Below are 25,603 nucleotides of genomic sequence, written 5' to 3'. Positions count from 1 at the left end.
GTAGAGACTCAATAAAATTAAAAGAAATAATCATTCTATTAATTAACAGAATTAATAGGGTTGACCTGCAAGATGGCCATTATAGTGAAAAAAATAGTGGGTTTGACAGCGGGGTAGTTTATGTTCTTGGTGGGGACAAATGCAAATAAATGAATAGGCCCCTTTAATTATCTTATGATACACATACATGCACACACAGATCTCTTCCTCTACTACACAATTAATTACCTGCCACATGCTTATGTGGCCATCCCTTGCCATGGAAATAGAACCTAAGAACATATATGAAGGAGCAATGGGAAAATACTACAGGCTATCAATAAACAGCCAGATGAGAAAAGCATTTAGGAACACCACACACAGAGTTCTCAGGACTGTTGAAATAAATAAATAATGCTTTCCTCAGTTCGTGGAAAAATAAAATACCTCTCCGGTTGGCCTTGAAATTTGTGAAAACAGTGCCTACAAGAAAATGTTCCTTAAGCAAAACCAAACACTGATGCTGTAAATCTCAAAGTAAATCTGTAAACCATCTGCTGCCCTTGAATCCTATTTTTTGACTCTCAGAGCATCAACACCACCACTCATCCCTACTTTTCTCCCTCTCTAGGGCTTCATCTAGCTGGGTGGGCCAGATCCCGTGCTCATCATCACCTCACAGGGAGGCTGCAGGTTCCAAATGCAGAGAGTTCCATCTCTTTTCAACCACTCCGAGCAAACCACCTGTGGCCACAACATTCCAACCATAATACCACTCCTAGGGGGTGCTGGTCATTCAGCTTTCAGGTCTTTAAATGATTTGAGAGCTGAAGTGCATATTGTAATTTACTGAAGTTCTACAAAGTACAGAAAATAATTAGTGGATTCCCAAAGTGGATTCGAATGAAGAGACTGAGGCTGACTGTCTCCAGTTTGGACTCTCTTGTCAAGAGCGAGACTCTAAAGAGAACTGTTAGTTGTTCAAGGGGAAGAAATTATGTCGGAAGAAGGAGTCATCTTAGCACTCATTCACAGTACATTTGGAGGGAAAAATCAGTTAGTCTGGATATGCTGGGGAAAGAATAGGCAGGAGAATTTTCTGAGGATGAAAGTAAACATGTTCAATCATCTTGGGTTATAAAAAGAAACCATTTTCTTTGTTTGAATTGGGCTTTAAATCTCTCCTGAGACTAAGTCTTCTTAAGGGGATGATCAAGGAAGTTAAAGAGGCTTAACACTGATGACATTATGAAGCCAGAAACGAAAAGCTGATTTCCATCCTCCCCCTCCAATGATATAAAGGCCGTTAGAAATCATGCATGTGCCCCAGCTGTGGGATGATATAGACACAGCATTTAGGCTGCTTCTCCCATCTCTGATGCCCATGGAAAAACACAACTAGTTGGTCATGCATCATTTTACTCCCTGAGCCTAGAAAGGGTCCAGAGTTTATAGAATGATTCAGGCTGTGACTCTAACACAACAGTGTGGCTGTGTGATACTTTCTTGCCATGGGAATAGGACATCAGACCATTCCATGAGGAGAAGGATCTCTTTATATAACAATGCACATATCCTTTCCATTCCTCATAAAAAACATTCAAACAAGTGAAATGAAGACTCAAGAATCATTATGTGAGCTTAGAGTCTTTTTATTTTCTTTCTTCCTTCTTTTTCCTTCATTCCTTTCTTTTTGGTACTTTGTTGTTACTGTATTATTATTACTATTGGATGTCTGTGGCAATTCAGGAAGGTTGGCATGGACAGTGTGGTGGAAAGAGGATGCATTCATTCCAAGAGTCCACTGTATTAAGGAAAAGATTATAGGGCGTCTCTCATGTACTGTGAATCTGTGAATTAGATTTAGTGATTTACACACTATTTTCTTTTTACACATCAGTTCTAAGACATAACAACCCAATGAAAAAATGTACATATGGAAACTGAGGCTCTAAGAGGTTAAATCACTTGTCTATAGTCACATAACCGCTAGACAGTTGAGTTAGTTATTAATCCGGCTTTGTCTCACTCTGTAGTTCAAAGATTAGTGATCGCATTCGCAATAAGATTGAACTTCAGAAACTGGACAACCTTTCTCACAGACCACTTAATGTTTCTTAAAATTCTAGAAGGCACCTGGACCTAATAACATTTAATTAACTCTGTTGGGAAGCTGTTCAACAAAAAATTTCAAAGCAAGCTGTATGACATTGTTTCACTCTTAACTTGGAATGCTTTGTTAAAGAGAAGCTTAGGAAAGAAATGAATGAGGATCTTGTTTTGCTCCTCTACCCATTCAGGGACAAGCCTCTCACTTACCTCCTTAAAAGAAAATGATAGCTCCCTTTACTTCCACAGACTTTGGAAGGATCAATATGATGGTATACATACAACACTTTGAATCTCTTAATAGAAAACAAATACTAATTTGTCCAAATACAAGACTATATTATTCCAGTGAAGAGAGAAATCCAACAAGTACATGCACATGCATGCAAATGCATAATTCTTTGTGATGAGTGGAAGCTATTGAGAGCTCTTCTAGAACTCACTCTAGAGTAACACAGAAATCAAAGTCAACTGGTCACTTACCAATAGAACTTAAGACTATTCTATTGCATCATCAGAAAAATGTACTTTTCTGAACCATTGTAACAAGCACTTAAGTATTTCTTAAAATGTGGCCAACTTCCTTTTAACATAGAACTTATTTTAAGAAGTATATATTCCAGGGGCACCTGGGTGGCTCATTTGGTTAACTCTTCATTTTGGCTCAGGTAGTGATCTCAGGGTTGAAGGATCCTCACTCATCACAGAATCTGCTTATCCCTCTTCTTCTGTTCCTCCCCGCTATTCATGCACAATCTCTCTCTTTCTCTCTCAAATAAACAAAATCTTTTAAAAAATCTTTAAAGAGGGGCGCCTGGGTGGCTCAGTTGGTTAAGCGGCTGCCTTCAGCTCGGGTCATGATTCCAGGGTCCTGGGATTGAGCCCCACATCAGGCTCCCTGCTCAGCAGAGAGCCTGCTTCTCTCTCCCCCTCTCCGACGCTCTGCTTACTTGTACTCTCTCTCTAACTCTCTGTCAAATAAACAAACAAAATATTTAAAAAAAAAATCTTTAAAGAAGTGTATATTGTGGTGTATAATTATAAATTATAATTATAAAGCAGTTTTTTTTATCATCTCCTTTCTAAACTTTAAGAAAAATTGGATTTGCCAAGGGAATTTAAAAAAAAAATCAATCAATCCTACTTAAACACTTTAGAGAGGGCTTAATACAAAATAGAATTCCAAATAATAAGATCACAAAATGCAGCACTAATGAAAGATTAGGGCAAATAAACTGAAAGTGGGGAAGAGTATGTTTGATGACTACACTTCTCAGGTTTTCTGGGATACTCCAAATGCCAAATACCCTGTCCTACTCTTTCTTTCATCAACTATTGAAATGATCTAGGGATTTCAATAATTAGCATGCAAGTTAGAATTTCCATACAGCTTTTTATATCCAAAAGTAACATTGACATCTTTTTGAGAGCATGCATTCTGATGATTTGATACAAAATATGAACTAAATGCGGAAACACAAATCAAGCAAGTGCTGAAACAAAAGGAGTTTTACAAGAGGTGTTGATAAGTCACACCTAATGGCTGATAAAGAGAAAAGCAGTTCCTGGCATCCAGGAGCTGGCCTGGCACCCACAGCTAGGCTGTGGTGTTCTGCTGAGCATCAACAATTGGAATGGACACCAACTTCACACAAGACCACTTGGTGACCAAGACGGATCAAGATAAAATCCACACCACTCTGTGATTGTGTTGAACACAAATGCATGAACACAAAAATTTCTGTCCCCACATTCTGGTTAACATGAATTTATCAAGCACAACTTTGCTTCACTCTGTTCTTCACTTCTAGTTAAGGATTAAGATATTCAGTTATAGAATTACTCCCACTTTTTGGCAGCAGCCATTCCAGAGCCATTCCTTCCACATCCTATACAATAAGTCCTTTCTAGCACCCTCTTACCAAGAGGTCCCACTGTTTCTCATGTTCTGCATTCCCTATTGTTGTAATGAGTAAAACACCTAATTTTGTTCAAAAACATGTGTGATTCTGGTGGTCTTTGGCCAATGGGAATTGATACAGTAAGTATAGGTGCACTGTATCCCAACAGAGAAAGCAAACTGTTTTCATTTTGTCCATTCATACCAGCTACAATATATCATTTCTTCAAAGGATACAACAACTAAGAATGGGACCAATGGTTTTATGGACCAGCCTTCCAATACTATCTCTACCTCTCTTCTTAATTTCAAAAATAATTGCATTAGGAAACCATGGTGAGTAAACGGAAAGTAAAGTAATGATATACACTGAAACGAAATAGGAAATAGAAACTTAGTACATGTATAAATTCACATAAAATCAATCACAAGAAACAGGAAAGGCTGCAATGAATGGAAGGATGGTATGAATATATCAATATATCCAATCATAATATTAAATTTGAATTTAATTCAAATTAAAATAAGTTTTAATTTGAAATTTAACATGAAAGAAGGTGTCACAGAACCTTTATATAAGAGATAGAGGCATTGTGGGCATTAGTAGAAACAAGAGCTACTTAATCACCCACTTTGAGAAACTAATCTTATACTGACCGGAGGACTCTCACACTATAATTGACCACATTTGATGATTCTTACCTACACTGTGTGAAATACTATTGACTAGTGATAAGGTAGTGCTTCTCAAACTTTACTGATCATACTAATTACCTGGAAATCTTGTTTAAAGAGCAGATCCTGATTCAAAAAGATTTGGAGTAGATCCCAAGATTCTGCCTTTTTAACAAGCTCCCCAGGGATGCCAATGCTTCTGGTCTAAGGATCATACTAAGTAGTGAAGTATAAAATTTAAATGTTGTGAGGGAAGGCTAAGAAGTTTCTAGAGCCAATGCTTATGCCTGAAATCATTACCTACTGAACTGTTACAGCTCATGACAAGCCCCAACACTTCATCCAAAGGGGGTTGGCAGTCAATAGTTACAAGCTCTCTGGCAGCCTAAGGTTGCTCTGGCCATAGCGAGGTAACTGGATAATGCAAGTGCTTCCTGCAGCATTAGCCACTATTCATACTCTGTCAGAGCAAGACCAGAATATTCCTTTTCTGGAATCGAAGGCAAAAGGAACCTTTCCTTTATTAAGATCTTTAATCTCCTCGATCTTTGTCTCTTTGGAACCCTACAATCTTCACTTCCCAGCATATCTCCTCACTACCCAAAGCTTGGTTCAATTCAGGTTTTATATATAGTTCATGTCCTAGGCATTAACACTTCATAAATGGTTTCCTTGAGGAGGTTTTGGTCAGTTCACTCTTGAATAATTATAGACACCAAAAAACCTATATTCTGCTCAAGGGTAACCTAACTGACCCTATGCCCTCAAGGTTAATAACCCAAAAGCTGAGAGATGAAATGGAACTAAGAGTTCATCTAGTTTACTTTGCTTTGTGAGCTGTAATCAGCTCACAATAATGTGAAACATTATGCTGATAATACTAATTCAGACCCATGATATACTATTTTTGATACTGTTCTCAATGTCATAAAAGATGTCTCTAGAATATCCATGAGCCAATTCACAGTTCTTCTTCTAGCCACACTTCCAATTATCTATCCAGACATCAAAATACAGATTTTTAAAACAAAAATAAAACTATTTTGTGTTTGCATTGAGAAAAACATGACATTCCTCTAAGCATCAAGAATGGATTATAGCTTTACCATTTACTACAAGTATTTTGATAATCAACTAGGGAATCTATAAAAATAAATACAAGAGCAGTTATTCAATATTGTTGGTCCCATCTATTATTTAACAAAGAATAAAATTACCAGTTCGAGGTGAGAGTTTGGAATCTTCTGATGTTTTACTTGTAGGCACAATCCATGGCTTTCCACTTGAAGCTATAGCAAAAGAAATGGAATTCACTGAGGTTTCTTTGTTTGTTTTTGTTTTGTCTTGTTTTGTTTGGAGAAGAGAAAGGGACAGAAGTAGGTTGTCGGTATGGTTAAGTGGCCACCAGAAGCTTGCAATAAAAACAAGTGCTAATCCAATCCAAATTTATTTTATATCAAGAAATCAATATGCATCTATCCAGAGATCATTTGATTAGTGATCAGAAAAAGACCAGATTTGGGGGGTGCCTGGGTGGCGCTGTCAGTTAAGCACCCAACTCCTGGTTTTGGCTCGGGCTTGATCTCAGGGTTCCGAGATCCAGCTCTTCCTCAGGCTTCCCCACTCAGTGCATCCTGCTTGAGTTTCCCTCTCCCTCTTCCTTGCCCCTCCCCCACCCTGCCCACCCTGTGTGCATGCATGCTCACACAGGCACTCTCTCTCACTGAAATAAATCTTTAAAAAAAGAGAGAGACCAGAGTTCAGTGTCATTTTTCAGCATTTTTTCAGGATAAACCCCAAACCTGTATAAAATTAACATATTGATGATTGTTACTGTATCTGTAGAAAATGTAATGAGACAAATAGACTTCTTTTCTGTCTGTTTTAAAATCAACCCCTTGTTTGGCTGAGTTAATTAAGCCATCACTACCCCTATCTTAATGCCAGCTTTAAGGTGCTGCTATTACCCAGAGTGCCCTCAGGCTTCTCAAAGGGGAAGGGTGTGTTTGCCTGAGGAAATTCTGGAAGCCTTTTCGGAGCTGCAATGAAACACATAACAAATGTTATAACCTGAGGTACAAGTAAGAGAAAAGAGATTTTTCAAAATCTCAAGCTTGCAAAAACAGAAAAACAAACACAAAAAAGCAAATTACTCTTGTCAAGTAAGGTATTGTTAGTAGTATTTCTTACTCTTGTGGTTTTGATGCTGGATACTATAATAGTGCTTCTATTTCTATTTTTTATAATCAAGCTACTAAATTGGAGGAATTTGTGTTCTTCTTTTCACCCTAACTACTGTCTTAATTTCCTTAGTCTTGCATATGTGTGCCCTTACATATATTTCATCTTAACTCAAATCATATATTTCATTTTAACTCAAATCAAGCAGCAAACACATCTGAACTAAAAAAAAAAGTCCATCGAATAAAAAGAATCAAATAGAATATCAGAATGTGACCACCAAAAAGAAAAAACACCAAATTATTTGTCATAAAGATTCTGTAGGATCCTAAATTGTAAAATATAACGGTTAAAGGCTTGATGTTGGGGATCTTATTGTTCTAGAAACCATGTGTCCCTTCTTTCTTATGAGGAGATACATTTGAATGAATAAGCCTAAGGATTTCTTTAAAGCATGAATAAAACTTCCAAGGCAATAACAAGCTGCAATGTTGAGTAATTTTTACCTAGAGTGCTCAGGGGCAATTCAAACCTAGGTATTAGAATAGTTTGCAGGATTTCCGGCGTCCTTTCGCTGAGAACTAAAATAAAGAAGAATTCAGTCAGCAACTCCTTGAGGCAGGATTTGACATTGTGGCTCACACTCAATCATGGGAAGCATGCTCATAACACAGTGTGCACAAGGCAGCTGATGCCTTTCATGGAAACAGCTGGCTCCCCCAGGAAAAGCTTCACATAGCTATTAAAATGTGAAGGTATAGTTTCAGAGGGCATGACGTGGCATGGGAGATCAACATCACAAGTACACAACAAAAGACATGCTGCTCCTTTTCTTCAGCAGAAGACAACAAAGCAAGACTCTCTTGGGCCAGGAAGCAGCTAACTTGCATGACATGAAATTCTTATTAAAAAGCAGGACACTTTTGGGGATTCTCCTTAAGTTTAGTGCACAGAAGCCTCAGGAAGCCTATTGAAACAGAAAGCACAGACACAGTCAAGACTTCCAGGTTTCCCCAACCCCTCCAAGATTTGTGGGTTAAAAGGCTGGCATTCTCGTTTTTTTCTATACATCCCAAGAGACCAGTAAAAGGTGTGTGTAGTCGGCCTCTAGCATCCCAAGCTGCCTAGAATATCAGTCACCAGGATCAAGGCATGTTGTTAACTCTGTAACGGAATTGGCCCAAGAAATGGACGAATAACAACTGCCAATAAAGGGGGGAAATAAAAGGAATGGGGGAACTAAGGCATTGGGGTTACTTTTTGTTTTTATGAGTGTTGGGAGTTAAGAAAAAAAAATGTTAAAATTACCTAGTGTTTTTTCTGAAAAGTCGAGTGCACTAGACACAGTGGGTTTCGTGGTCCTTGGCATTGACTCTGGCACTGGAAGGTAAAAAAAGACAGCTTTACAAATTCAGATAAAATAATGAAGCAACCAAAGATCATAAGGTGCTTTTGTTGCCCTTTAGAATTAGTAACTGACACTTAAATTGACCAATTCTTTTCAAGTTAATTAAGGACTCCCTGGCTTTCCCCAAATGCCTGAGCTGATACTTCTTCCAACGTTGCCTTGCTGAGTTTGGTCCACTTTCCCTGTGTTCCAAAAATCACAGTGAGCTGACCTTGTTGAAAGCACTTATTAATCATAATTTTTTTCCTTGTCTTTTTCTTTCTTATTATCTCCAGGGCTCAGCACAATGTCTGGGGTATAGTCAGCAAGCATATGACAAATATTAAATGAATTAATAAATGGGCAAATTAAAGAATGACCCAAGGCAGAAAGGTTTATTGAGAACTATTACATTAAAGATTTCTCTCTTCCAAACGGCAGTCAGCATGCAAAGCTCGGAACTGGATTATAATTACGGTAAGGAATCAAACGCTCAGCCGCGAGACACAAAATAAACACAACACTGAATAATCAGGTATAGTGTTTGCCTAAGTGTTTCTGAATAGGAAAATTCTGAAGAAGGTTTGGCTGAGAACAAAGAAATCTGTAGACTCTCCCGTCAGATGCTGTGCCAAGGGAGGAAAGTATAATGGGAAAAATGGGTTGGATCTTTGGGGCCGAAAAGAACTTGGAGTCATCTACTGGGTCATTCCTATGTTTTTCTTGGTGCCGACAAATTATATTGAAATTAGAAAAATTACCTAGGAATTTTGTTTGAATAGAATATTCTAGCACCTTATATAGTTTGTACCTTTGTCCTAACACCCATGAAGGTGGGTGATGGAAGGTCCATCTTCCATGTAGGTAGGAGCCAAGACTTCCTACTCTGTCAGAAATAGTCCTACTTGGATAGGTTTCTTGAGATCAAGTTATTCTAGTTCCCCACCAATCTTTATCTTTTCTGGAACAGTTATGAATCCAAGAGTTTAGTGTAAAGTAAATAATCACTGATATTTCAAATTATGGCAGTTTTGTGGATTAAAAAATTCACTTTTAGATTGAAGATGTTTTGCTAAATGTGGATTTGGGGAAATTCTGGCCAAATGTTTGTTTTACTAGGCCCTGGATGAGGTGGTATTGCTCTGGCAAAAACTTTGTGGTTCAGAGAGTAACATGTCCCCAGTGGGCTGGACTTAGGCAGTTCATTCAAAGAAGAAATGCTGAATGTTTGTTAGTAAAGGTTGATAAACTATGGGGAAAATGTATCCCACATTTATTCTTTAAAGGATTTTCACTGAACTATAACATATTTCTTTATAGTAGGATTATTAATCTTCTATAGATTAATCTTCCATAGAACAATTAATCTAATTGTCCTAAATGATTCTAGGGCACTTTCATAGTTATCATGCTAATGGGTTTCAAAGGAATTATGGCATTTTGCTAAACTGACCACTTGTGAAAGAAATGGAAAATGAGCTCACATCTTCATATGAAAGGAAAGCACATGAACCATAGTATTACATTCTAGTATAAAAATATCCTAAACATTGAGGGGACAACTTTCACTTAGTGTGAAAAATACAGCTTCCATATTATATATTGGGTCATATGATTCCATAGTTCCTTCTGCATCAGCTGTTTTTCCAAATGTTAAATTAAGGATCTATAATCTCTTATCGTTTGTGCTTATGATGAAAATTAATCTCCTAGTGGTCCTTCACCAGAAAAAAGGATAAGCTCATCAACCATTTATCATTTCTCAAAATATTTATTCTCTCGAAGTTAACAACATAGGGATCTCATTACCTGTTATGGCCCGTGCTGGGATTTTTTCTACCTCTGGTGTTTTAGATTCAGCAGGTAATGCCAACGTTTCATTCTTAGCTAAGAAGTCAGAGAACAATCAATCACCTCACTTCTTCATAACACAGTGCCCAAATAGAATTCATTCAAAACATCAAGTAACAGATTATTTCAAAAAATCAATTTTGCTCTTAATTATTCCCACCAGGCAGTCAACAAATTTATTGTGCATTTCCACCAGGGATTCTTCAGAATTCCGTCTCATGAACTCTAGGTACTTCTTTAAGATTTAAATTGGCATTGGGATGAAGAAAAAAAAACCACAACATAACTTAAAGACAATTATAAAGTCATCCCTTTCACAATGATAAGAGAAGCAAATCAGTTTTCAGTCTATATTATAGAAGTCTACGATAGATTTTTCCATAGAGCTGATTATTTTTGGGAGTGTTTTAAGATGCTAGACACAGGTGTCACAGGTGTTACTGTGTTTGCCATATCTAATGGTCACAGGTGTATTTTGAATTCATGTGTACATGAAGTTGTACAGCATTTTTGCCCAACAGAAATGTTAAATACATTGTTCAAATTAATTGAGCAGGGCATAAAGAGAAGGGACTCTCTGAAATAACTAAAAAACTAGTCCAGTAGAAATTTATGGTGATTTCCATTCTTAAAATATCTAAATTTAATCAACATTTTTTCTGTTGTAGTCACAGCTTTTGTTTAGAATCATCATGATTGTTAGCATAGGAAAAAAAATTCAGATCACAGATTTTTATGAACGTTGGTCCTGTTATTTTCAAGGTGTACCATGGGAAGTGTTTTTTTGTTTGTTTTGTTTTGTTTTTTAAGTGTGAGATTATAAGGTTTTCCTTAGTGCTCTCCTTCAGGGTCCTCTTCTCTCTTAAGACATCTTTGTTAATCCTCTCCTTCCTGTGTAACAGCCTACATTCTCAGTTGTTTCCTTGGCTGACTAGGTCTATTTATTTATTTTAACCTACAGATCCTATATTTTATTTTTTTTATTAGTGATTTTTGTGTTACTGATCTGACCTTTTTTTTTTTGAATCCTCTTATTTTTTACTTACTATTTTTTTTTGAATTTTATTTGTTATTTATTTTCAAGTTTTTAGTTAGTTTACAATTAGTTAACATATAGTGTAATATGAATTCCAAGTGTAATATGAATTCCAGGTGTACAGTTTAGAGATTCAACACTTATTTATTATTTAAAAATTTTTTTTTATTGTGCTATGTTAGTCACCATGCAGTATATCATTAGTTTTTGATGTAAAGTTCCATGATTCATTGTTTGCATATAACACCCAGTGCTCCATGTAATACATGCCCTCCTTAATACCCATTACTGAGCTATGCCATTCCTCTACACCCCTCCCTTCTAAACTCTTCAATGGAATATTATTCAGCCATCAGAAAGGATGAATACCCGACTTTTTGCACCAACTTGGATGGGACTGGAAGAGATTATGCTAAGTGAAATAAGTCAAGCAGAGAAAGTCAATTATTTTATGGCTTCAATTATTTGTGGAACATAAGGAATAGCAGGGAAGATATTAGCAGATCCTATACTTTCAAACAAATGCCCTTAATTACTTAATTACTTTGCTTAATTACTTTGCCCTCAGCCAGCAATCACATTAGCCTAAAATTGGGCTGTTAATGGCGGGGGGTGCGGGGGTAAGCTACCTTCCCAAGAGACATTTGTATTCTTTACACATCACTAATTCCTTACAAAGGCATACTATATTTCTAAATACATTATTTCAGTTGTCAGAGAAATTGGTAGGTGGGGAAGATATTTGCATGAGAGAACTTTCATGTCTCTTACCAACCCATTAGTACTCACCTACACTTTCTATAGACCACTGGAGTTCTGGCAAGAGCAGAGTAAAATGCCACAAGAATATGGTCTAAATCCCAGGAAATTCCCTTTCCTCTCTGATTCTTCTGTACCTTTTTCAACACAGTTGTTTCCTTTCATTTTTGGCAGGCTAAATCTTGGCTTTGGCAAACACTTTGTATGCCCCAGGGAGGGGTGTGTGTAATACTAGCTTTCTTGTTTACTTCTCTCATTATTCACACCATGTGTTCTTAGGACAAAAGCTATTAATTTCTTGATGTCCCATGATGGGTCCCGCTGGAATGAGGATATTATTTTTAGGATTTACCCCCTCAAAAAATACTACTTTTCTGAATTGCAGTGTTAAATAACTTCAGGTAAGTTGACTTCTCCCTTGCTGGTATAAAGAACTATTTAACAGTATCTCTTTCCATTAAAAACAGTAAACTTAAAATGTAATTTTTAATACAGTCTGTCACGGTGGCACATTTGATGGATTTGCTGGGCATTTTCAAAGATACTAGCTATTAAGCTCTTCGATGCATAAGAAATTTGTCATGTGTTAAATTTAAGATGGTGTTTCCACAGAAAAACAAGTCAAAAAAGATATTTTTTGTTTGCATACAATTTTTCTTTATTGAAATCACACTCAATCCTGAAAGTGTTTAGTGAATCATATCAGAAAGATAAAAGGAAAAAGTAAATAAAACAAATGCACTGTTTTATTCTCTAAAGGAAACAGAAAGACGGAATGGGTATTAAGGTAGTGCTTGGAACTTAGCAAAACCCCAAAAGTTTAGGAAATATCACTCAAGACTAAAGAACACAACATGCTCCAGTTCAAAACTGACGGTGGTGGACTGGGTAAAACTGCTCATTTTCAACCTCCTTCACAAATTCTGTATTTTGTAGTTTTGCTGGATGGATGAAGGGTCACATCAGCAAGAGACTGGTCAGTTCCTTTTTTTCCCCCCTCCTTCCAAACAAGACTTTCCCAGGGGCAGGGCAGGGCAAGGCATATAGGCTCCGGGCAGGGAACAGGGGAGCACAAGAACACTGAGCACTGGATTCCGAACATAGGTTCAGTGAAGAAAGTTAATTTGGAAGGTTCCCAGATTTTAGCACAGCATTTAGATATTGCAGGGTTTGGTGACAGTTTTATAGTTAAAAAAGAGGTGATCAAGTCTGATGTACAAATTAAAGAAATGATGTCTAAAGTCACTCATCTACATTCTCAGAGGTAACTCACTCTGGGACTAATAATTTGTAGTTATGCCAGAGAGTAACACTTGGTCATTATGTGTTGATTGAATGTAGCCACACAGGGGTCCGGGGGTCTATTTCTGCACCCACACAAGGTGAACATTCATTTATGGAAGTATGAAAATTCTTCTCTAGTGCCTGATTCAGAGAAAATATTCTGCATTTTTTAGTCTAGTTCAATGTCTACCACATCATGCCATCTCTTTCCGCATTTATCAATAGCTCAAGAGCATCTCCCAAGACTATGGAAGGGTGGTTCTTAAAGTATGGTTCCCAGGCAAGTGGCTTCAGTATCTCCTGGGTGCTAGTTTGAAAGGCAAATTCTCGGGTCCTTCCCCTCATCTACTGAACCAGGACCTCTGCAGGTGGGTCCTGCAATCTGGGCTCAGAAGCCCACCAGGCTTCTCATGCTCCATCAAGCTTGAGATGCTATAATATACATCACGAGGGTCCTGACTAATTTGATACTCAATGCAGCAACTAATTTACCCCAGTGAGCACCGCAATTATTCCATGGGCTCCTATTAAAGGGTTTTGTTGGGTTTGATTCCCAATAAATCATTATGTTTTTATTTTTTATTTTTAAAAAGATTTATTTATTTATTTATTTGACAGACAGAGATCACAAGTAGGCAGACAGGCAGGCAGAGAGAGAGGGAGAGGCAGGATCCCTGCCAAGCAGAGAGCTCGATGCAGGGCTAGATCCCAGGACCCTGAGATCACAGCCTGAGCTGAAGGCAGAGGCTTAACCCACTGAGCCACCCAGGCACCCCTCTTGTGTTTTTAAAAACACTGAAATTATATCAAGCTCTTTCTACAAGTGAGAGGCAGTATCAGTCTCAAGTAATTAATAATTCAAACACACCTGAACTCTACATCAGCTCTCATTGAAAACATCTCATGACCCCTTGACAGTACAACAATTTTCTAACAATCACTCTATTTGAAAATTTTACCTAGATAAATATATGTATTTTGGATAATTCGATAAATGTTCACTTTTAAAAAATATATAAACATATGTTATATAATATATATATTAATATATACAATATATAATAACTATTTACCTATAGAATGTGATTTATATAAATTTTTCCAGCACTCCAATCTCTCTGCCCCTCCCTCCTTTTTTTTTTATCATGGTAAAATACACATAATATAAAACATATGATCTTAACCTTTTCAGGTGTATACTTCAGTAATATTAAATACATTCATAATGTTGTGCAACTATCACCACTGTCCATCTCCAAAACTCTTCTTATAAAACTCTTCTTATAAAAGCAAAACTGTATCATTAAACACTAACTTCCCATTTTCCTCTTCCCTCCAGTTCCTAGCAATCACCATTATATTTCTGCTCTAGGTATCTCGTGTAAGTGGAATTATACAGTATTTGTCTTTTTGTGACTGGCTTATTTCACTTAGCATACTGTCCTCATGTTTCATCCATCCTGTAGCATGTGTCAGAATTTCCTTCCTTCTTACAGTTGAATAATATTGCATTGCATATATACCCACATTTTGCTTACCCATTCATTCTTTTTTAAATTTTTTAAAATTCTTAAAACTCTTACTTAAATTCTGGTTAACATACTGTATAGTATTAGTTTCAGGTTTAAAATATAGTGATTCAACACTTGCATACATCACCCAGAGCTAGTCACAAGTGTGCTCCTTTATCCCTATCACCCATTTAACATCCCCCCACCCACCTGGTAACCCATTGGTTTGTTCTCTATAGTTAAGAGTCTGTTTCTTGATTTGCCTCTCTCTCTCTCTCTCTCTCTCTCCTTTCCCCCTCTTTGCTCAATTGTGTTATTTCTTAAATTTCACATGCGTGAAATCATATGGTATTTGTCTTTCTCTGAGTTAGTTTACTTAGCATAATACCTCTAGCTCCATCCATGTTGTTGCAAATGGCAAGATTTCATTCTTTTTTGTGGTGAAGTAATATTCCATTGTGTATAGAGATCACATCTTTACCTATTCATCAGTTGATGGACACTTGGGCTGTTTCCATAATTTGGTGATTGTAGATAATACTGCTATAAACATCAGGGTGCCTACCCCTTCATTTGTTGATGGACACATGAGTTGCTTCGATGCTTTAGCTATTGTGAATAATGTTAGTGTGAACATAGATGTCCAAATACCTCTTTGATAACTTTTTCCCAGTTCTTTTGGATTTATACCCAGAAGTGGAATTGCTGGATCGCGTGGTAATTCTATGTCGGATTTTTTGCCACAGCAGCTGTACCATTTTTTATTCCCATCAACAGTGCACATGCCTGTCCCTTACCATTTACTTTGAAATGCCCCAATAGCTCATTTGCTAGATTCCTTGGGTATCCTAGGATCATCAGTGCTAGTACTTAGTCACCACCAAGTTCAAAAATGGAACATTCCTGCTTACCTAACTGTGTCTTGATTGCATCGGAAATCTCAAGCATTATGGATGCAGGAAGTTTAACAGTGGTTTCATTAAGGCCTGGAATAATAAGATGGACTGCAAGAAAATAGAATAGGGTAAGAGAAAGTAAGTGCATCATGACATAAAATAAAGTTCAGAGCACCAGGTAACAAAATAAAGCTTTGCACTTATATGGCATCATCAATTTTAACTCAAACCTAAAAAAAAATATGACTGTACTTTAAACAGATTTTTTTAAATGTTCAGAACTGAACTACAAAATCCTCTAGCTTTTAATCCATAGACTCAAAAATAGTAAAATGGCTATTTAACATATACAGAGAACAAAATGCCATTATTAATAATAACTTTTAAAAGAGCAGTTCGATGCAATAAGGACTACCTCCTAACAACAACAACACTATGGGGCAAGTAAGATGGGTGCCATCATTCCCACTAGGAGTGGGCTAGAGTTGTTTCTCTAACACACACTTAATAGAGGTAGCCTCTCTTGGCTCCTAGCCAGGCATGGACACAAGCCAGAATGCTCAATATCAAAAGGAAATGAACCAATATCAATTTAATAGATCTGCTAACAATGTAAAATTCCATAAGTGCCCTATTAACCAAAAGTAGCCTGACATGCTTACTCTAAGTACAGATACCAACATACACTCACCTAATATTGTTCCTCCAAAGGGAGTCTTATCTGGGGATTTAGTTGAAGCCCTGTGAGTAACATTCTGAATCACTGTGGAAATACAAAAGGTAACAGTGTGATGGAAAAAAATCGTCAGGAAGCAGTAAATAGCTGTAATGTGAAAACATCTGCACTGGGGAAGCCCTAATATAACTTTTAATTTAATATAAATTAACTCTTTGGACTGGTACACAGTCAACGAAAGGACTGGAAGCCACATCTCACCTTCACACCTATGACTTCAAGTAATGAAAGGTTATTATTCAATCATAAAGTGCTCCATTTAAATAAACTGAAAATTTCCTTCCTCATCTCCATTCTCTGATGCCTTCCCAAGTTAAAGAAATAGCACAAAATGAGGCAATTCATACAGTAAATCTTAAAAAGTAAAAATGTATATTATCAAAGCAAAGAATCTCGATTAGTCCAATACTGACACTGTTTTGAGAATACACTTGAGACTGTGTTTTCTTAAAATGAGTAATTAAGTATCCAATTTCTTCTACCAAGGAACTTTCTGGAAATAAAAGAGTCATTTTAATAATTTAAAAAACTGAAAGTCAAAAGAAAAACTGGATACTGCAATAAAATGGACATAATTCTTGAAAACTGTAGGTATTTACTCTCCCCCAAAGGAGCACTAAATTATAATTTTTATTTCACTAATTAAAATATCCTGTTAATGATTTTCTTCATGTATGCCAACTTAACCCTGAACAAAGCCACACATATTTAGATGGATTTTAAAATTTAATCCTTATTGTGATTGCTTTGTACCAAAAGTTTTACTTTGGTAAAACACAACCAATGTGACTTGCCAAGACTTGGCCTATTGGTACAAGAGCCAAAATTATCTATTAACTTCTAATTTTCTAGAAGATACTTATTTCTTCACACTTTTGCTTTAAAATGATTGGAAAAATTGAGGGGAAAAAGTGCTGTATTTAATTATTTCAGTGAAAAAGTATATGAAAAATAGTTCTAAACTGTTAACTGTATTAGAATTAAAACAAACCAAAAAAATAGGTGAAAACATGCATCCAGAACAGACTCATACAAATTACCTTGTTTGATGACTGTTATTGGAATTAGCTTCCTTGGGACATATGCTGGCTGAAGAGAGAAGACAGTGAGCTTTTTAGTTAGTGTTAACTTTTTTAAAAAAGAAAGATGTAAAAACTGGAAATATCCCTGTATTATCTACAGTGGCTGGAAAGATCTTTAGTGCATATATCTACCTCTATTCTATTGGACTCATTTGGTTTTCCCTACAAATGTCCAAAGGCTTGAAAGAAGTGGTCTCGGCAGAACTCCATTATTTTAGTTGACCTGGAAACTGCAATGGAAGGAGCTAAGTCATGCAAATAGACTACCAGGTGATTTCTCACTTCATTTGAGATGTTACTCAAACAAATTGTCTTTCTTCTCAAAAAGATGCTAAGCTACAGATTATCTTTTAAAACTGATCCATGTCTGTGATGTGAGTACGCTCAGCCGCTGCTGCTGTTGCTACAGATGACCCGACTTCTACAAATTCCTGAGACCAAGGATCACCTTGCCCAAGAAGGCAGAGCTGGGACTCAGATCCAGACATTTCTACCCCCAAATCCCATACTCTAAACCATTCTGCACATATTTATGCACAAAGGACCTCAACCTCGAAAGGCATCCCAGGACTCTGTGCCTGCTCTCCTCTCCCAAACTGCCTCAGACATCCCACAGGAAGTTTTGATGTCGTGGAGTGGCTTGAACTGGGGACAGGTTTAGTGTTAACTTGAAAACAGAGTCATCACTGGACAGAACTGTGAGCCAAGGACAAGACAGCTAAGGGAAAGACATGGGAACAAAATAAGGGAAGCAAATATATAAGGAAGAATTAGATGGAGTTAAAGAGGGGAGCATGACATTGATTTGTTGATGCTTGAATTAACCTGTATATATGATAAAGAGACTTCATGTACCAGACCTGTTAATAATCCAGGACGTGCTGGGTGAGATACTTACCACATAGGTGTTCATAGTCGTGAGCAAGAGACTTAACATGCTCCCATTTTAGTGAATAATGTGCCCGTAATAAGGGCCACAATACCAAGCTTACTGTAAGATATTTTTCTTCTTGTATTAAGGTCCTTATGGTTAAAAACCACAAAAAATAGAAGTTTACTATTATCAGATTTTTCAAACTATTTATAGCTCTTTAGACTCAGTGCTGCAGACCGAATGCTTATGTCCCCTCCACCCCAAATTTATATGTTAAAACTTAACTCCCAACTGTGATAGTATTTATAGGCAGGGCTTTTGAGGAAATTATTAAGTCCTGACGGGTCCACCCTCTGAATGAGATCAGTGCTCTTATAAAAGAGGCCCCAGAGAAATCCCTCTACCTTTCCACCCTGTGAGGACACAGCGAGAAGATGGCAGTCTGTGAACCAGGAGGCAAGCTCTCACCAGATACCAAATCTGCCAGCACCTTGATCCTGAACTCCCCAGGCTCCAGAACTATGACAAATAAATGTCTGTTGTTTAAGCCACCCAGTTTATGGTATTTTGTTATAGCGGCCTTAACGGACTAACACACCCAGTAATTTCCTCTATAACAATCTAGCCCAATCTAATCTGATCCTAAACTAAGAAAATAATCAAAGATAAACACCCTTACATATAAATTATCACCACTGTGCAAAACAACTACATCATCCAAAAGCAGAGCTTTTATTAAATAAACCATGTTTCAAATTTTACATCTATTTACCAAAGTTGAAAACGTGCATAATATAAATAAATACAAAGATTACAATTATATCCACATCATAACCTGATTTTATAACAAGTATGTATACACAAATTATCAGAAACAGATAGATCATAGGGTTTTTCTGGCAGTGGTTATTTTTTATAAACAGATTAATTTTTATACTTTTCTGTATTTCTGGATTCTTTACAGGCATGAATTACATTTTGATTAAGAAAAAATATTTCAGTCAACAGTATACAGTTACTACACATGCTTGTGTACTGCATAGCTTATGTGCTATTGGTAAGTAGGAGGATACATAGTATAATTTAGACACAATTCTTCCCAGGCAAAGGGGAAGGGAATAGCAGAAGTAGTAGAACCTTCAGTGGGAGAGGAAAAACATTCTTTTTTTTTTTTTTTTTTTTTTTTAAGATTTCACCTATTTGTCAGAGAGAGAGAGGGAGAGAGAGCAAGCACAGGCAGACAGAATGGCAGGCAGAGGCAGAGGGAGAAGCAGGCTCCCTGATGAGCAAGGAGCCCGATGTGGGACTCAATCCCAGGACGCTGGGATCATGACCTGAGCCGAAGGCAGCTGCTTAACCAACTGAGCCACCCAGGTGTCCCAAGGAAAAACATTCTTAGCTTGGATGTCACCCTGGCTGCAGGATCTCTTGTAGCTTTATCATAAGAAAATTAAACAGGAGTCCCTGCACACAGGATCTTTTCCCAGAGGGGCTCTGCCTCACCTTGCCTTCACCTGTCCTGCTCTAGGGAGAAAGGGTTGCCAGCATGTGGCCTTTGAGAATCATTTGGGAATTTTATTTACTTATTTATATATTTTTTAAGATTTTATTTATTTATTTGAGAGAGAGATAGAGAAAGAGAGAGAGCACAAGCAGAGGGAGGGTCAGAGGGAGAAGCAGACTTCGTGCCAAGCAGGGAGCCCAAAGCTGGACTCAATCCTGGGACTCCAAGATCATGATCTGAGCCGAAAGCAGTCGCTTAACCAACTGAGCCACCCAGGCACCCTCATTTGAGAATGTTAAATGTGAGCTGTGCCAACCTCCAGCCACATGGGAGCCGCTTGGAGGAACCACAGTGCCTTTCCAGGTACTAAGAACCATTTTTGTTAGAGCTGTTGCTACAGTTCCAAAAATTTTTGAATGGCTTGCTCTCCATCCTTATGAGTCCTGCAATTTAGTGCACATTTTGCAGAATGGGAAGTTTTTCAGACACATCACTTTAGCAGAAACACCTACATGTTGCTGTGTTGATTGCTTTGGAATTTCATTATTTCAATTTCTAGTTCCTTTGCTGTTGATGATTTCTTTTTAAACAATTTTTGACAAGGACAAATGGAAAATAGCCCATTCTTCACATGAACAGCATGAAGTTTCTCTTTGAACTCTAACTTGAGTATCTACCAATGTTCTATTAAGATGATGACAAGACTATATGTCCAGTATGTGGTGCCAAAAAACGAGGAAATAATTTAGCTGCAGGGTCCAATTCTTCTTAGACCTATAATTATGCTCTTGCTTAATCTGCAATCCAAAGATGCATCAGGACTGGACTCTTGAGCAAGTAGCTGCCTCTCTGTAAGTAGGGTTTTTAGGAGCATCAGGAAAATACTCCTGCCTAAAATGTCTATGCTGAAGGCTCTAAATTGCCAATAAGAAGTCAGCACGTGCATCCTTTCCCTACGTCTTCTCATAAAAGTGTAAGGGAACATGTGCTACTGGGATCTACTGAGAAAGGAAATACTGTGATAATTTCCAAGTTAGCAGCATTTAACCAACTGCAACACAATTTCAATCAAACTATTTCATGTACAGTGTTCAACACGGTGCAGTAACCCTTCCTTGCCATCCCAGTTTTGCTCTTAGGCCTTGTCCCTGCCGGCTCTCTTTTCTGTGCAGATTTTGCTGACTCCCATTCCTGTTGCAAGCCTTCATCACCATTTCCTTCCACAGCCCTCGTCCTCCCTTCACTGAATCACTATTTTCTGTGTGTTTACTGTATGCCAGGAAGTAAGCATTATTTACCTCCTGCCCTAGAAGAAATGTGGCATTTATTTTCCTGACTTTTAAGATAACCTGTTCCTTAAGAACAGATTGTACTATATCCTGAGCTGGGGGACTAGTTAAGGGAATTCACTTCTACCACGGACAATGTGGCTGAGTATCCAGTGGGGAAATTCTATGGGGAGAGGATGCTGGTATGGTAAACAGCAATGAACTGAAGACCGAGTCAGCTGATTTTAGTCCTGGTTAGGGAAAGCCTGTGCTTATCTAGAAATAACCAGAACGGTAGTAACCATACGGGATGGGGGACTTCCTATTCACTCTGCATTATACTAACTTTCTTCTCATATTATTTTGAAAATTAGCTTTAATATGTGTAGTGTTAACACTATTCTTTGTAGGCTCCTCTTCACAGGCTTGTCTATTTGGTATTTTTGTGGTGTCAGAATATTCACTACAGATTTATTTTCAGGTCCTAAGATAAAAAAGCTGGGGCCATTTGGGGCATGGCAAGGGTTGCTCAAAATCAGACTTCAATGGTTTAAGAGCCAAACCACATGAGAAGAACTTGGGCCTGTTACACTGTGATTTTAATTCATTTTTAGGATGTTCTAATGAAAATTATGAAACATATTGATTTAATCTAATGTCCTACTTGCAAAAGTCTTCATATTTCTGGTCATTTAGGGAGGAGTCAGAATACACCTTTGATAATATTATTGGCCTAGGTATAAATTTTTCAAGTTTCTGCTTAAGACAACAATTGCTAAGAACAGAAGGATACCAGATATATTAATTGTACACAATCTTAAGGTATGGGTGGGGACCACATGGCATTGCTCCCTATTCACCCCACTCATCTGGTAACTGTTACACTTTGAAAATTGACACCACTTCTCTTTTTGCCAATAATAGGCATGCCTTTAAAAAGATGGGTGGATCTCTGATGGAAAAAAATGGAAGGGTGAAAACATGTCATATATTATGGGAACACTTTTTCTAAGGAGATTGGAATTAAATAATTAAACTTTTATTTTAAAATTTCTGTTAAATGCTAAGTACTTCAACAACAGATTGTTTAGGGGTACCTGGGTGGCTCAGTTGGTTGAACACCTGACTTCAGCTCAGGTCATGATCCCAGGGTCCTGGGATTGAGCCCCACATTGGGCTCCCTGCTTAGTGGGGAGGCTGTTTCTCCCTCTTCCTCTGCTGCTCTCTCCTGCTCATGCTCTCTTACTCTTTCTCAAATAAATAAATAAATAAATAAATAAATAAATAAATAAAATCTTTTAAAAAGTGATTGTTTAGCTAGTGAACTGGTAAGATAAATACGTTTTTTAAAAATATAGACATAACGTATTAAAACTAGGTCCTTTCAGCCATTGTTCTAGATTGAATCATTTTATATATATATTTATATATATGATATTACATTATGTACGTATTATATAAATATAAAATAAAACCCAATAGTAAACATTAGGTTTCACCTCCATAAAGAGTGTTCTAGATTCTCAGGAGTGAAACAGCAAAATTACGATAAATGTGTTTTTTCTTTCACAAGATCACGGATCTCAAGTAATACAATTTATATAGAAAGAATCACTGTTTTGTTTATGCACCTTGTCCTTATTTTTCTGAGGTATAGGTAGTTAGGGATGATACTTAAAGTGTTTGATATGTGGTAGAACAAAGGCACCGACCAATCAGAAGAGACCTCTGCTACACTTCCCAGTGCAAGCGCACCACCTCTTGCCACTAGAACACGTGGTTAGATACAAGAATTACTTATTTAATGTGAACAGATGCTTAAGATCGGGCTTCTTTAACATCTGCATTTTTTTTAAAGATTTTATTTATTTATTTGACAGAGAGAGATCACAAGTAGACAGAGAGGCAGGCAGAGAGAGAGAGAGAGAGGGAAGCAGGCTCCCTGCTGAGCAGAGAGCCTGATGCGGGACTCGATCCCAGGACCCTGAGATCATGACCTGAGCCGAAGGCAGTGGCCTAACCCACTGAGCCACCCAGGCGACCCTAACATCTGCATTTTTAACATAAATAGCTATCATCTAAAAATAGATAACCTAAAGTTCAAATTGTTTATACCTTTTCAAATATCTCTGTTTAGAAGATGCTAAGGATTTTTTTTTTAAAGATTTTATTTATTTATTTGACAGAGATCACAAGTAGGCAGAGAGGCAGGCAGAGAGAGAGGGGGAGGTAGGCTCCCTGCTGAACAGAGAGCCAATGCGGGGCTCAATCCCTCGACCCTGGGATCATGACCTGAGCCGAAGGCAAAGGCTTTAACCCACTGAGCCACCCAGGTGCCCCAGAAGATGCTAAGTTTTTGTTGCATGGAAATTTTAGGTGTAAGCATGTACAGGTGAATGAAAACATTTCTCAATGTATCTTTTGCTTAAAACTTTGAAAGTAACTTTATTTCATATCTCTTAAAATATTGCTTTTAAAAGCAGTTTCAGAGATGTCTGTCTGAATATTTGTATTGATATTGACTTTATTTGGATTAAAATATATACCTCTAAAATATCAAATCTGTTTTCAGAATCAATTCTAAGTGGCCATGTAAGATGCTCAAGGCTATCTCAACTGGTTTCTTTTCAACTTCCTGTGTTCCAGAGCTACCCAAGAGCACAGATGGCTTTTCAGAAGGCAACAATGAAGAAAGTCTCACAGAGAAGCCTTAAAATAGCTTTTCAATGAATTTGGGTTTTCCTCTGGAAATAGCCAAGAGTTTCAAACCATAGCTTGTCACAGCTGGCTGGAGTTGGGGAGTACTCTGCCTCACAGCTTGAAGGGATAAAATATCTGGCTCTGGGTCATAGATGCAGAAAGTGTCCTCCTGGACCTTCTAATCATGGCTATTTGTGATATGAAAAATAAATTAAGTTCCTTGGGAGTAAACATCAAGAATCTTTCCCAATTTTGCTGAGTAACTCTCACTAGATGAAATATTCTGCCACAAGATGTTATTGGAATATGATTGCTGATAAAAAGGAATGAAAGAAATGACAACATTGAGTCACATGTAAGACAAAGCAGGCCAGCCAAGAGGGTGGGAGATAAGATATGTCTCCTAGGTAACCGTTTACAACATGACTGAGGATTGTTCTAGAAGAGAAAAAAGAGCAAATCTATTCCCTGTGATTGGATTTAAGACAAACAAAGCCAAAGGGACCTTAATAAGGAATGACACAAGTCAATACTTAGTACTGGCCAAATGATTGTTTGCAAAAAAATTTCGGAGCTTAACCAATATATAGCCTTACTAACTGCAAGATAGCAAAATAAAACTCATATAGAGCTTAATTATCATAAAATCAAACCACTTATAAAACTAAAATCAAAATAAGGAAATATTTGTCTGCTCTCTGGATAGGCAAGAGCTTTCCAAAGTATAATGCAATTGAAAATATGACAATGGAAAAGACAAATAATTTGATTAAACAAATTATGAGACTTGCCTATTTCAAAAATTCCCATAAACAAATTTGGTAACAAATGTGAGAATAATGTTCCTAGTTGATATCACAAAGGTTGATATTCTTTAATTGATAGTCTTTAAACTATACAATAAAACCTTTGAGACTCCTAATAAAGAAATTTTAGAACTAAACTATTCAATAAAACCCATAAGACTCCCAAAAGGTCATTAAATGGAAAATACAAATGGCTAATAAGCAAGTGAAGAAAGTAGTGCTATTTTAGAAATCTGAGAAATAGACATTTAAAAAACCATTTTACTATTACATTAGCTGAAAATTTAGTGATGGAAATATAGAACATTGATAATCGGGGCACTATAGCAAGATAACTCTAATAGATTGGTAGCAAGATTGTGAAGTGGCACAAACTTTCCAGAAAGAAATTTGATCATATATAATAGGAAGTTTTCAAAATGTTAATGCCTCCTCTACCTGCTCAGGACATAATGGCCTTCACATTATAATTCGGCATGTGACTTAAAATGCAAACATGTCTGTGAGGGTTGTAACAATGGTTTACATTTATAACAGGCAGTACATACCTAGTATGGTGCTTCCTGAGAAGAGATTTTTGACAAGTGGGTGGAAAGAGGGAACAAGGGACTGATTTTCTGTAGTGAGGGGTGGGGGGTCTAGATGGAGGGGATTGTCAAGCACATAAGATGTGCAGGTATTTACTGGACTCAAGAGAGGCTAGGCACAGTAAAAATAACCCAAGCCAGCTGCTTCATTGTTTTGAAAAGATTGGCTTTTTTAAGTAGGAAGTGAGAGAATAGAGGGAAGAGGACCGAGGACAGAAATGAATAATACCGATGTAAACAGAGCATGTCCAAGTTCACTCTGGCAACGTGTTATTCTAAAAAACAATCCACTGCCCAGAAGATAATGAGGATAACCTCAAAACACCTGGGATATGGAAATACCTGGGTAACTACATCTACATTGAATACCAGTATTTTAGACCTTTAAACATATTAGATTATCTGGTCTCATACTTCCACCTCCGTTTTCTGAAAAAGAAGCAAATGCCTAAAGCATTACGTACTTTACAGAAGCCCC

The 25,603-nt window shown here is 37.3% G+C and overlaps 1 protein-coding gene across 1 annotated transcript in view; it reads right to left on the bottom strand.

The window, feature by feature from the left end:
• LOC111146515 (ABI family member 3 binding protein) overlaps positions 1–25,603 on the bottom strand; it is a 259,405-nt gene that overhangs the window by 130,029 nt on the left and 103,773 nt on the right. The window contains exons 7-12 of the mRNA XM_022502061.1: positions 17,345–17,393; positions 16,260–16,331; positions 15,584–15,676; positions 10,041–10,118; positions 8,153–8,224; positions 5,881–5,952 (exon numbers count right to left, since the gene is read on the bottom strand). Of these exons, the coding sequence (XP_022357769.1) occupies positions 5,881–5,952; positions 8,153–8,224; positions 10,041–10,118; positions 15,584–15,676; positions 16,260–16,331; positions 17,345–17,393 (436 nt within the window). The remainder of the gene's footprint in view (positions 1–5,880; positions 5,953–8,152; positions 8,225–10,040; positions 10,119–15,583; positions 15,677–16,259; positions 16,332–17,344; positions 17,394–25,603) is intronic.

This window comes from Enhydra lutris, unplaced genomic scaffold (genome assembly GCF_002288905.1).
Source record: "Enhydra lutris kenyoni isolate GAN:26980312 unplaced genomic scaffold, ASM228890v2 scaffoldscaffold2, whole genome shotgun sequence".
NCBI classification, from domain to species: Eukaryota; Metazoa; Chordata; class Mammalia; order Carnivora; family Mustelidae; genus Enhydra; species Enhydra lutris.
The sequence above is the reverse complement of the archived record's forward strand: the minus strand, read 5'-3'. Positions and strand labels throughout refer to the sequence as shown.